The sequence below is a fragment of the Protopterus annectens genome, chromosome 13.part0 (genome assembly GCF_019279795.1).
Source record: "Protopterus annectens isolate FY-2018-M chromosome 13.part0, PAN1.0, whole genome shotgun sequence".
Lineage (NCBI taxonomy): Eukaryota > Metazoa > Chordata > Ceratodontiformes > Protopteridae > Protopterus > Protopterus annectens.
In genome coordinates this window covers 442,550,649-442,565,258 of record NC_056747.1, presented here as the reverse complement: position 1 = coordinate 442,565,258, position 14,610 = coordinate 442,550,649, and the positions used below count along the sequence as shown (strand labels likewise).

The 14,610-nt window shown below is 39.5% G+C and overlaps 1 protein-coding gene across 3 annotated transcripts in view; it reads left to right on the top strand.

The window, feature by feature from the left end:
• HMG20B (high mobility group 20B) overlaps positions 1-14,610 on the top strand; it is a 197,150-nt gene that overhangs the window by 178,256 nt on the left and 4,284 nt on the right. For 2 of the 3 annotated variants that reach the window (XM_044054088.1, XM_044054089.1), the window contains exons 10-11: positions 8,230-8,359; positions 8,884-9,007. In XM_044054088.1, coding sequence (XP_043910023.1) covers positions 8,230-8,359; positions 8,884-8,989 — 236 coding nt within the window. In that variant the 3' untranslated portion in view covers positions 8,990-9,007. The remainder of the gene's footprint in view (positions 1-8,229; positions 8,360-8,883; positions 9,008-14,610) is intronic. The other variant, XM_044054090.1, reaches the window with a different exon arrangement.

Here is a 14,610-nt window from a genome sequence, read left to right as displayed (position 1 = left end):
TCTCTTTGCCTCATTGTTATTTTTGTTGTTCCTGAAAGCCAGGATGCAGGATGAGCTTTAACCCTTTTTGCTCTGAGGGGATTGAACATTAAAACTGATGAGAAAAGTAATGTTAAATTCATTGATAAGCAGCATCTAATGGCAGTGTTTTTAGAATTTTCTAGTTGCAAAGTTTTAGACTATTTGAAAAGTTTTCATTTTGGAGTGTGATTTTGTTTCTGATGTGATTGTAATGTTATTGCTTGTGGACTTGGATGCATTGCCTAGTTGCAAATGTTGGAAGATGATCACTTATACCATCAGGGAGTGTGCCATAGGAGACGGTGTTGTTTGGAGCAGCCATAAGGATCCAATCGAATGCAGATTCTCTGTTGTTTTTATTGTATCTGGTTTGTGGTGCTATTAGCTGAGTAAAGCTATAAAGGTATATGGTATTTGGTTGTCTATAAATACAAACAATCCCTCAATAAATGTTTAGGTCATCCAGTATAATTGTTTCATGGGGAATATTGGAGGATAAGTATAAGTGTATTGTTTTCTGGGGGAATGTCCATGGCAGCTATAGCTACGCTTTTGGAAGCTTTTAATTGGATATGAGAGAAGGATTTTTGCATTGTTGAATAGTGAGATGGATGCGGAATGAAGAGAGACTTTTAAGATATTTTTTGTATATGGTAGCAATGCCTCCAGCTTTTATTTCAGTCAGAATGGAGGATACTTCAACCTGGGGATACAAATTCACTGTCTTTATTTGGTTTTAAACAGGTTTCAGCTGCTTACAAGAATGTCAGGGCAGCAGGTGGCTTATCCAAGCACATACTTTAGCTATTTTGTTGTTTATACGTTGAAGATTTCCATTGGATGTGAAGGACAAATGAGGTAGGACAGGTCTGATATTGTTTTAGTTTATTTAAATTGGTTACTGGACTTGAAAGCATTTTTTTGTTGAGTAGGGCCTGGGTTGGGTGAGTATCACCACTTAATTTTAAAGCAAGAAGAGAATAGGGGATAATGTACAGCCAGTTTTTAACTTTTATTTTGAACGTTGTTTTAAAGAGCTGTGACTGAATTATGGAATATGCTTTAATGGTAAAAGTGGTTGTTGTGGTACAAAAAGGCGCGTATACAAATGTAATTTTGGTGAATGGTGGGGAGGTGGAGACTGTGTCGGATATAGTTGTGGAGGTGGTGGTACTAAGATGTCAGCTGGGCTAGCAACACAAGTAGAAGAATTGATAATAAGGTAATTGGAGATGGTATTGGGTTATGTTAGTTGTAGAGAAGAGAATAAGAAGACATGGACATAGAACTGTGTGTGCTAGGAAAGGAGGGTCAGCTGTGAGTCTGAGTATATTGTGCGTTTACTAGAGATAGACTTCAGTCTGCAAGGATAGAGAAGTGGTGTGGTGAGAGAGAGAGGTAAGGGCTGACTTTATCTATCTCAGATTGACGTATAGTAGTAATTTGGAGTTATGCGGTAATATGAAGGGAAGTAAGTGAGAAGATGAGATGTATTATAGGACTGAGATGGATCCTCATTGTTGAGGATAGAAAATGGAACGTGAAAATATGTATTTTAATAATGTGGAGTTGGAATTGTGATAATGCTTTTAGTTACAGTATTTGGTAGGTAATAAGCAGGAGGAGATTTGATTAGAGATGAGAGTAACTAGGGGTAAGTGGGAACTTGGGACAGGATAGTGGAGTGAGGTAAACCTGAGCAATGGAAAACAAAGTGGGGGTAGGTGGGAGTTGGGGACAGGGTAGTGGAGCGAGGTACACCTGAGCAAGGGAAAATAGAATGGGTTAGATCCCTGCAGCACTATAGGGTTGTCGCAAAAAAAAAAATCTTAAAGGGAGGGGGAAAAACAGAGGTATGTGAAAAGCACTGTCAGATATATGTCACAGAAATGAGTGGGCGATGCTGGAAAAAATGTGCTAGAGAACATTTATAAAGGAATAAAAGTAAAGTTGGGGATGGGGCAGGAGATGAATAAGGAGTGAAACAAAGGTCTGTTCTGTGTTACCTTAGATTATTTATGACATTAGTGCTCAAAGAGCGATGCTGGGCAGGTCATAGAAATTCTGCAGCAAAGACTTTGGCAGAGATGGGGATTGTTTGGGCAAGATGTAGCTGCAGACAGTTTCCTGCCACTCAAAATTACGAATTTTAGCAAACAGAAAAAACAAAATTGCACAAACTATAAACTTTCCAAAATTTAACATACACTGTTATGTTCTTCTATACATTTAACTTCTGATATGGAGTGGGCAGCATTCATACTGTTGGTAAAATGCCAGAGGCACACAGCTGTTTAGTGTATCATTGGTAGTGTAGGGAAATGGGTTGAAAAAGTGTAGGATGTAAACTAGAAAGAAACATTGTAAAAATGGAACATGGTAAATGGGTGAAATTGTTATTCTTATAATAGGCAGAATCAATTTAATGGAAAGACAAGAAATTTATAAAGAGTCTTAAGTTGAGAGTAAAAGGGAAAAGAAAAATAGCATTTAGAAAAGAAAGACTCCCATAGTTGAGCGACCATGTGAGTGCTTTTGGTGTGTTTTAAAAATATTCCGCTACAGAAGCAATGGGAAGGACAACTATGTTCACCAACAAAGTTAAGAATATTTCTATTTACCTCAGTTTCTATTAAGCATCAAAACAAATGCTGACAAAAACAAATGATATTCAGCAACACATGTAAACCCTGCCGTACTGGAACATTTTTTATCAAGACTCTGTATTAGTTTTAGTATCAGAAAAACACAGTACTAAAGCATGTTAGCAAGTAACATATACAACATGCGGTGTCACAGAACGAGGAATCACAAAAATTCCCATTTATCCAGACAGTTTCAGGAATCAACTATTCAGGAACTGATGTTTCAACCTTTGTTTAAACTACATGGTGGTTTGCTAAAGCTTTGGCCAGGTATGTGTGTGTGTGTCTGTAAGGATGTTTATCCATATGTCAAATGTTCACTGTATATAATGGCAGCTGATGGAGCACAACTGGTCAATCAGCTGCCTATCGAAAATCAAGAAAAAAACATTGTCTTTTGCAAAGGGCAGCCCCAATTCCTCTTGCTAATTTTATAGCAACTCTGAGATTGTACTACAGTGGGGGAAGCTTAAATTCCCTGATTCCTGCTGTACTCTTATTTTGCACAGAAAAAAAAAGCTGGTACATTCTCAGATGATTTTCTGTCATCTGTACTGGCTTGTTTTCCATTGGAACATTCAACCAGTCATTAGTATACCACACACACAGACACACACATACACAGACACACACACTATATATTTATTTATGTTTTATAATTAGATATTTTATTGGTGCCAGGATGCTGTTCTTTTAATGACACTTCTGTTGTTGCAGAGTCTAATCACTTTAGAATTGAGACATTTCCTTTGCTCATTTATTTGAAACAGCAGCACTTGCTTTTCATTGCAGACACTAGAGCAGTTAAAAATGTACCATTTGTGAAACTGTTATTTTTTCAAAGCAACTGCAAGCTCCATAATACTTTAATTAGCCCCTTGAATCATGCATAACATTAGATTTGGTCTGATTTGAAGTCTGACCTCTTTGAAAGACAGCTTTGTTGAATTAACTCCTTAACAAGTGAACAGCCCACTACACACCCTCCTTACTTAAATATATTAAGTCCAGAGTAACTACTTCTGAAGTAGGGAGAAAAGTCAATGAAATGGCCTTCTTGGACTAGTTAATTCTTGACCAAATGTATCACTTTGTCCAAATTTGTTCAAGATGCATAATTCTTAAAATTGATGATGATCTTTGTTTCTGACATACTAAACTGTAGCTATTTCTCACAGCTCGGTAAAGTTGTGGTGCTTTCAAACAGCTTTATAGACTTGTGATACCGTAATTATATGCTAGCTCAAGAGCGTGTTTAGAAGGTCTAAATATTATTGCACCTATCAGGTAATGTATATACATATGTATATATATATATGTGACAAACATGCACACACACAAAACAATATTTGTATTTATGAAAATCCAGAACAATCTATATGTAATTATTTAAGTATTAAGTAGATAACTGTCTAATGTAAGTATGTTGTTATTTGTCTAATGGAAGTATGTTTATTTGGCTGTGTATCTTTATTATTTATTCATGTATCTATCCATTTCTGTCCAAACAAACATGACCAGGCACAGAAATACCAAATTACCTGTTTCCTGTATTTTCTGTAGCTTGTACCAATCTCTGCTTCCTTATACATGTTCTGCTATCTCTCTTTACAATAAGACACTTATTATGGAGTGCATTTTATTGTTCCTTTACATCTCCTCTCATTTTTATTTATTTATGCTTAGTTTATTATTGTATATATCTTTATCCTTCCCTAATGTATTTAAAATGTTTTATCACATTCAGACATATTCCCCACTAACTGTATTTCCTTCTGCTTTAGCTGAACTTACAATTTTTCAAGTTTAATTTAATACTCTTGCAGTCACTGTTATCTGTCTCCCCAGTAGTTGTACCTGTTTTTCTAAATGTAGTGTCTGACAAAACAGGGTGTAAAATGCATTCAAGAGTATTACTTTTCCACTGTGAGATTTTGTCCCTGCACCACCTACCTAACTGTTGTATCACCCAAACAAAAACATTGGTATCAACTCCCATTTGCTGTCCTGACTGATATTTTGCCAGACTTTTCTGAATTACATTTCTCCATTTTCCTTCCACTGACATTTTCTTTTACTACATTATTTAACATTTTAAAAAATAGCCAGGATCCATACTCCATCCTGTCTTCGATTTTATTAATATTTTTTCTGCCCATGCTTGTTTCTACTATCTGTTGTACATTTCCTTAACAAAGAGATATCCTGGATTCCAGCCCACTAACTTAGCCTTAGTTTATTTTCTCCACTTGGATATGGCAGCTGATTAATAGAAATGTGCTTGCCTCTACTGTCTTTGAATTTGAATGAAATGTAGTTTTACATGTTGCTGCATTGTTAAAAACATCATTCAGATTTTGTTCAAATGATTCAAGAATTGGTATGTTGGTGTTTACTCCCAGCTAAAAATGGCAGAGTATGTGGCTCCTTCTTTGTGAGGTATGGTCATGAGTTTCACACTATGAAACAGAGAGATGCATAGCTCCTTTTTTATATATTGCAGTGTTGCACATTCTGTTCATTTCCTCTTGCAGGTTTAAGTATTGCACATTTGCTAAGTCACCTAAAGAAATTCTTAATGCACTATTTTTTTTTAACATAGGCTGTTTTTTTTTTCATTAAACTTTGTTTTAACGTTGTCAACATTATCAACTGCTGTCCGTTAAATCCATCAAAGATGCAACTTTGGTGGCCAAATTGCCTTAAAAGATACCCATTCCCAGTTTATATTTCATGGGGGAGGGGAAAGGGAGCTGGACATATGGTTGAGAATTATGATACTTGTGGTAAATTTATTCAGAACTAAAAATTAAGGAGGCAAAAAGCATTGGTTTAGTTTTTAACCAGTAGATACCGTAATAGGTACATACCTGCCAAGTGAATACAACAGCAGGCATTCCTGTTGAACATCCACATGCCACAGGAATTTTAAAAAAGATATTTTTTCCAAGGAAATAAATAAGAAAAACGTTTCATTTTATTAAGAGGTGATATTGGCAAGCACAAAGACATACTCTAGTTTAAGAAAAGTTTGTTTTTCACTCTCAGAAAATCCATTAGCTGTGATCTTTAACTTCACATTTATCTTCTTTTAACATTCTATGTCTATAATTCAATTCTAATTATTACCCTGAGATAACATTTTTCCACCTTTCATGATAAAAAATGCTTTTCAAAATGTTTTCTTTCCATTCCCATAAATATATGTCTCTGTGTGTGTACGTATATATGAGTTTAAATACTTGGGATCAACAGTTCAGAGTAATGGTGAGTGTGGAAGAGAGTACAGGCAGGATGGAGTGGGTGGAGAAGAGTGTCAGGAGTGATTTGTGACAGACGAGTTACCAGTAAGAGTCAAAGGGAAGGTCTACAAGAGGGTAGTGAGACCAGCTATGTTATATGGGTTGGAGACAGTGGCACTGACTAAAAGGCAGGAGTCAGAGCTTGACTTGGCAGAGTTGAAGATGTTAAGATTTGCACTGGGTGTGACGAGGATGGACAGGATTAGGAATAAGTATATTAGAGGGTCAGCCCAGGTTGGAAGGTTTGGAGGCAAAGCCAGAGAGGCAAGATTACGTTGGTTTGGACATGTGCTGAGGAGGGATGCAGAATATATTGGGAAAAAGATGCTAAGGATGAAGCTGCCAGGTAACAGGAAAAGAAGAAGGCCTAAGATAAGGTTTATGGATGTGGTGAGAGAGGACATGCAGGTGGTTGGTGTGACAGAGCAAGATGCAGAGGACAGGAAGAAATGGAAACAATTGATCTGCTGTGGCGACCCCTGACGCGAGCAGCCAAAAGAAGATATATATATATATTTGTGTGTGTATGTACATGTGTGTGTGTATATATATATATATATATATATATGTGTGTGTGTGTGTGTGTGTGTGTGTGTGTGTGTGTGTGTGTATATGTATACATCTAAGCATTTTGATAAACTGAAAAGGCCCCAACAATTTTTAACCAGAAAGTGAAATGCCATAACTCCCTCAACTTCCCTATAGATTAGCACAACTATTCTTATACCCTGTAGCCTACTAGCTGCTCTGAGGTGACTTGTTTATAATTTTTTGAGCCATAAAAGACCCAGAGCTATTTTGACAACCTATTTCTTTACAAAACTTGTGGCTGTACAAACATCCATACTAATGACCTATATTTACACCAACAAGTAAACAAGACTAGTTGGAGGGATTGTTTTCTAACTCAACATATTCCCAGTCCATGGAATGAGCTACCACTTCAGGTCAAGTGAAAGTCTGCTTTGTCTGCTTTTAAGGGTAGTGTTGATGACTGAATGGGTAGACATAAATTTACATCAGGGTTGTCGGGTACTGCCCTGCTAGATCTGGGAGGTGAGCATTATTAAATGCTCATAACTGGTGTATGTGTGCTTAAAGGGGAATATGACTAGGCATCTTATGGTCCCTGTGATTGCTTACCTGGTATTGTTCCTGTGTAGAGTGGCTGGAAAAAAAATGAACACACTCCTCTGATAAGATGACAGACAGCATAGGTCTTTTAACCAGTGACTCTTACTTGGTTTAAACAGTGTTTCTTCCACTGCTGTTGTTTATTCAGCCCAAGAGAAAGAGCACATGCATGCAGTGTCGAGCCTCACAGAGAAGCAGCAGTAGCGGTCACTTCAGAAATGTCATAGAGCAGGCACAGCGGCAGCAAATTGCCCTTAAAGGATGCAGTTACACACAAAAGTGATCATACTTTTTTGTGTGGATTTAATTTAAATAAATGAACAAATCAATTCACTCTTGCTCCATCTACAAAGTTTGATTCATGTCGCTCATAAAGGCACTTCTAAAGCAGTCACCGATGTTCCCTTAAGGAGTAATCATCGCAGACTTAGTTTTAACAGTGATTTAGGGTTGCTTCTAGCCACTTGAGCCAAAGCAGGTATATTGGCAAGTCCCACAGGGTAGGGCATCTTCCTGGCAGCAGTTATGTTTGTTTAAACACACTGTTCATAACTGTCAACAAAGTGTGTAAGTCTTTGTAACAATGCTTTATATACAGCTATGTAATCCGTTTCCACTGTCTTTGTGTACAGTGTTGCCTTTGTCCTAGTTCATGGCTGTACTAGGTCTGTGGGCCATTCTAATTACTTAACAAATAAGCATTCTTTTATTATGGCAAGCACACTCTGCTGCCTTTTCCTCTGTGTTCCTATAGCCTGTAGTTCTGTATAATATTTGTTGCCATCTGTTTGACCTTTCACTTTCCATATAATAGTTTCGGGACCTTTCCTGTTGCTACATGATGTTCCACATCTTGCTGTTAAATTTGTTTATGTTCACATTACTGCTATTTTTATTATTGCTATTATTAGCACATGTCGAGACACTAAGCCTTTTGTTAAGTGACAAAATGCATGCAATTATCTGTTTAAATAACTTTTGAGACTGTAGCAGATTGGAAAAACCTGAAGAAATGTCAACAATGTGCAGCCCCTGAACAATGTAACTCACTAACAAAACAGGTTGTTGTATATTTATATGATGGAAGTTGGAAACCTGTCACTTAATTCTGTCTTCTGCCCCACCAGGAACCGGAGAAATGCCCTCACTGGGAACCCTGGATTCCTACATGGCTAAACTCCATAGTCTTCTAGAGAATAATCCAGTGCAGAATGACAAGTTGATCAGGAGATTGAAAGAAGTCATCGACAAAATTGGGTATGGTAGAAAATTCTAGATTTTTTCCCATATGCTGCTGGACATTATTACTACTCATAATACTCAAAATGTATAATGTAATTGAAATATGGGGCTAAGCTGGGATGCTGTAACTAGTAGCTTCCTGATTCAGCAGGTTATGTCCTTATCAGTGGAGTACAGCTGATTGAGTTTTGCCTCTTACCTCCTAGGTACCATGTGTAAGTTTCTGTGTCAGTGTAGTTGCATTACTGTAATATGTTTATTACAGTTCGTACTTGTACCTCACCCTTCCAGACAGTTAAGTAAAGGGTTCTCTGAGCACATAGACTGTAGGCTTAAATTACCAAGATGATATAAGGAAATGTGAGAAGTCTATGCAGGATCCAGAAATCATGAGATAGTTTGAACTGTGGTAATGTATGATTTATGGTTTATTTCTTTGAAAATATGGAATTATATGTAAGGCTCCAGTTCTCCCTGAAAGTAGGAAATAGTAATTAATTGTCCGGGCTGGCCCTGACTCCATGTCCTTGTACTTTCAGCACTAGCCTGCTTCCCTATCACAGGCCTTTCACGTGGCACCTTGTGATTGAAACCATGGTCTGCATCCCTTCAGCCAGAAGAATAAACACGCGTACTTCCCTATGAAATGGCTGGGTTTCCAGTGTAAGTCATTACAAAGGAAAAATATGTTGCTAATTTGCATTAACCTTTGTAGTATTTATGTGTATATGTTTGATTTACTTTCACACATGAGGGAGATTGGAGTTTGTTTGGAGATTGCTTCATTTGTGGCAGGAGATGCAAGTTAGGTCTAGTTTGAGCTTTGGTGTTTGACTTCATTTAGTAGGAGTGATACCCTAGGTGGGCTGTTAACAAGCAGTGACATATTAATTCATTAAAAGATCTTCTTTACAAGTAAAACCAGAATATTTTAACCATCCTATGACCTTCCTAGTTGAAGCTGCTAGTAAGCCATTAATATGTGTTCCACATTTTACCCATGTGTTCCTCATTTTGGAGATGGAAGGTTGAGAGCTATGACTGTGTGGCCCATCTCTCCAAGTAGAACATCCCAAACCAGCATAACCAGGTGATGTGCGTGTGCATAGGTTTGATTACACTTCATGCTGTAACAGTTCTAGATGTGCACCATGGTTTGCATCCTAATGATTGTGTCTGACACCTAAACAGTATTCAGCAGGTAATGGCAGAGATAGCCACTCTCCTTATTTAGTCTGACTTGTGAGTAAAACTTTATTTCTCATAAAATGTGCTGATTTTGGTCATTGCACTGGTACTTTTCTCTTCTAAATCCACTTTGCAGTTTGACCAAGGAATTGATTTCTTCCTCAATTAGGATTACACATGGGTATGACTGTGAAATACTTCTACCTCAGTTGATTTGCTCTGTATTTAGCTCTTTTGCTGTAAAAACTTTTAATAAGGTAGTGACAATAAAAAGCATGATGCAGACATTTTATTTTAAAGAAAAAATTGAGGAAAAAAAATAACAGAAGGCAGAAAAAATGTAGGGAGGCTAAGACTCCAATACATGAGGTTGGGCGTAAAGAAAAAAAAATGAAATTAAAATATTCATCATCTTAGACTATTTCTTACCTGATAACTTTTTACCTTGAATGCCTACAAATTACCATTTTTTGAAGACATAGAGGGATACAGCCCTAACTGTAGCACTGGTGATTCAAGGTTCGATTAGCATCATTTAGCAGCTTGGGCACCTGTACGATCTGGTTAAGGGAGTATGGGAGTGAGCAGTGCCACCAGCTCAGTAATCCTAGGGAGGCAGATAGCTGTGGCATGTCACTTAGGCAACATCTAGTGAGAGAAGTAAATGTTACACCCATGAAGTATGAGCCTTTGGAACATATGCTGCCATACTGAGGCAAACTCCCTTTTGAAGGCAGTAGAGCTCAACAAGCCACAAAAGTTGGGAAGTGCTGTGCCCTGGGAGAAGCTAGGCTCACTCTCTAGCACCTGATTTTCACTGATGGGAAAACAGATGGTATAATAGGACTTTCTGGGCAGCAGCAAATGGGCCATAGGGATCTTGCATAGCCCAGAAATGTCTGACTTCCAGTGAGCTAACTGGGTGCAAGCAGAGATGCCATTATATGACATCTTGAGAGGATGTATTCCTCTAAAACTGCATCATCACTTTACTCTCCTCTCAACAGTCTTCTCATCACATTTCCTTATATTTAACACCCTTCTCCTTGCTGCATTGTCCTTTTGTTCTTTTATTCCCCATCCCCACCCCCCTTCAGCTGACAGCACCTGCTGTCCTTGTTTACCAGCTGTACTGCACCATTTCTGGGCTCAACACAATCCATGTCAGGTGTCAGTGATAACATCATATATGTTGGCACGGCATCATACTGTTCCTAGTGAGTGTGCCCTAACACCTGCGGCTCAGCGGCAGCCTTGCAGGCCCTGCAGTCACTGCCTTTATGAACTGCATGTATGATTCTGCTTGTGTGCAACTTCCTGACTAAACAGCACAGAGTACTTCAGGCTTATACTGCTGCTTTACTGCAGAGAACCTGGTCAGCTGCTCACTGCTATCCTCCCCCATGGCCCATCCAGGGCCTATGCTACTAATCAAACCTGTGTAATCCTGGATCCAGTAAGGGCATTTATCCCTCTGTATCACAAGGTTTGCATTTTCTCCTTTGTTGTCTATAATTCCATGCATCCCCAAACTGTCATTTTCTCATTTATTATTTTTCCAATAAGATTTTCTCAATAAATTTCCCATGTTGTTCTTTATTTTGTTTTCCATTTCAGTTTAAAATGCCATTTCTCCTTCCCGTACAATACAGAATTTGCCCAAAATATCACACCCTTACACATTAAATGTAGTAGCATAATTTTTCTCCATTCAGGCAGCCTTTCTGTAACTTTTTTTCCACCTCTGCCTTGCTGCCTGATGATCATCAGCTTCTTCCTGGTCAGTCAGCCCATTTGTTCCCCTTTCACCAGAGTTGAGGATCAGTTGTGATAGGCCATTGTGAATCCAGCCATTGGAGGTGTTTTTTTAGCCCCACATTTCCTTGAACTCACCCAGCAATAACCTGTGGATGGAGTGCAGAATGGGTATCTGTGCTGAAATGCCCCTCATTTGTACAAGTGACTGACATCAGCAGGATGTTCTCCCTGCTCACAGGAGGCACATGAAGTTGTTTTCCTGGTCTCCTCAGTGAAATGAAACTTTGCGAATGTACCCCCAGGGCTTGCATAGCCCCACTGCAGATGGGCGTACCCTTACTCTTTCCATGTACAGTCAAGTACCCAAACCATTAATCTAACTCTGGTTACTTGGGCTGTAGTCGGGGCTTTACCCTTCTACTCCACAGGCACAGACCTGCTATTCTGTAACTTTCTGACCTTGCTGAGTAGTTCATTGCCACCACCTAACACTGGTAAAATCCAAGAAACAAATGTTATCAAATCTCTCCTCATTCACTGTCATCAGTGCCTCAAACCTTACTGTAGCCTTTACCTCACTGTTCTGATCTATATTATTCACATGATAACATCAGTATTCTGTTACTTGAATATGGTAATGTTTATTTGGCTGATTAGTTGTGTTTCTTAGTAAACAGTAAACATATAGAGCCTCGTCATCATGTGATCTTGGGATTTTATATATATATATATATATATATATATATATAGAGAGAGAGAGAGAGTTTTTTTTTGTTTTTTTGGGTTTTTTTACGGTAAATTTGAACCATCAAGTACAGTCTGAGTGAGGAGTATCAAAAACACTGTGCTGTGAGTGCATATCTGGAAAGGTGGTATCTAGACAGAGATGGAAGGATGGTAATGCCTTTCATTCAGGCACCGGTAAATCTGTAGTTGTATTAGTCTGTTTAAATGTTCATCGTGTTACCCTGCTGCAGTCATCACACTTGGGTTATCCTGTCGGTCAGGCGGCCCCGCAGTTGGGCAGAATTCCAAAGTCTTGGTCCGGCGTCGGTTGCTGTCGCTTCTTCCCTGATGTCAGTGCACCAGGGGTATATAAGAGGCATCCGACACCATTTTCTTCAGTCTTTCTTGCCGCGCGGTGCCCAAAGCAGAAGCAGTTCGCAAGTGCCGGTCGGCCGACACCTGAGATTTTCGAATCGAATTTCAGTCCGAAGTCTTCAAAGCTAAGTACCCCATTGGGGAATCTTTTCTTGCTTCAGTCCGATGTCAGAAAAAGTTAACAATTGTATTTCTTGTGGGAAGCAAATACCTCATAAGGACTTTCATTCTTATTGTATAACTTGCCTAGGCCCAGACCACGACGTCACTGGTTGTCAGTTTTGTGCTAGGTTCAGTAAGCGAACTATAAAGCGACGCTTTGATTTCGCACGACACTACTTTGGTAGGAAATTTAATTACACTATGCCGTCGGAGAAACCGACTACCGGTGTGCATAAAAAACGCAAAGATAAAGACAGGCAGCCTAGATCCAAGCCAGACTCCGAGGCCTCGGCTGGGCTGGTCGCCGGTTCTCCGGTTTTCAGTGAGGCACCTACGCAGCCCCTGGCGACCGCAGAATTGGAACCCCAGACCGCTTCGGATTCTCAAGCAGAGAGTTCTAGGCCGACGCAGCCATTTTTTTTTATGCCCTACCGACAACATTGCAGAAGGAGAAGCCGGTGCTGTGGAAACACCTTCGGTTACAGAAGGTGTCTTCAGACCGACTACTCTCACCATAAAATCTTATGCTAAGCTTAAGACTCCTCTTAAACCAAAAAAGGCTGCACTTCAGTCTCCAGTTCAAAGCCCCATGCCTAAGAAACACATGCTTAAAATGGCTGAAGATTTGATTTCTTTAATCAGGGGTTCCCAACCCCCCCCCCAGACAAAAGGCCTAGACAAGAGGAGGATTATGCCTCCTCTGATCAAGTGTCTATTTCCTCGGGCTCCTCTGAGGAACAGGATTACTCCTTTCCCCCTTATGAAGATTCTGATGCTGAAGATTCCATTCCCTCAGCTTCTCCTCCTGAAGACTATTCCTTTGGGGAAACCTTACATACCATGAGGGAACATTTCCACTGGGAAGGTCAGGACTACTACGACTCAAAGAAAAGGCTCCGAGAGTTTATTTTACTCCCCCAGCACAGGCCACTTGCTATCCCTCCAGTTTTAGACATTGTGGATGATGTTTACTTAAAATATAGTCTAAATCCAGATTCTCTGCCTCCTGCTCCAGCCAAACCATATAGATATTATAGAGTGCCTGACTCTCAAAAATTCCTTTACAAAAGCTCTGTTGCTGACCCAGAGACAATCTCCCAGGGTCCTAAAGGGGCTAAGGCTTCTATGGCTAAAAATCCTGTACCCTCTGAAAGGGACTCCAGAGCACTAGATAGGTGGGGGAAGAAGGTTTACACCTCAGCTACTCTAGCTATGAGAGCATTAAATTGTCAGTTTCACATGCTGAAATATCAGCAATTCCTAATGTCTCAAGTAAAACAAAAGATGAGCACACACCCTCAACAGACTGAATTCAAGGAAATGCAGGATCTGTTGCATGCAGCTGAACAGGTGGGCAAACATACTTTACAATGTGGATTTGATTCCTTGGAAGCTTCTTGTAGCGTAGCTGTTACTGGATCTGTTATACGTAGGCATGCTTGGTAAAGGAACAAACTCTACCTGATCATGTTAAAGCAAGATACTAGATGCACCCTTACAGCAGAATGTCTTATTTGGGGTTAAAGCAGAAGAGGTTTTAAAGAAAATGGAGGATAAGGCAAAATCTATGCAGACGGTCAAAGATTTCTTACAGGTACAACCCCCACACTTCAGCAGAAATTGGCCAACAAAAAATTGGTCCTTTCCAGCTTCTGACAGACCACAGAGGGGTAAATACAGACGCCCAAGGGGCAGAGGACAAGCACAAATCCCTTACAAACCTCGCCAATGGGGCACTGCAACACAGAAGGGAGGAGAAGACAGGTCCCAAACTACTAGAAGACAAACACAATGACTTAAACCTAAAACTGCCAAGCAAAACTCTCTTGGCAGCTCCCTTGCGAGGAAAATTAGCATTTTTTTCAGACAACTGGCGCATCGTCACAAAGGACAAATGGGTCCTAGACATTATCTCACAAGGATACAGATTCCATTTCCACACCTTGCCAAGGATAAAAGGAATGCCAAACCTGCCACCAAATCAATGGGCAGAGGCACAAAAACAAATTACAGCTCTCATGGACATGAGAGCCATTCATCTGGTACCTACACAGGAG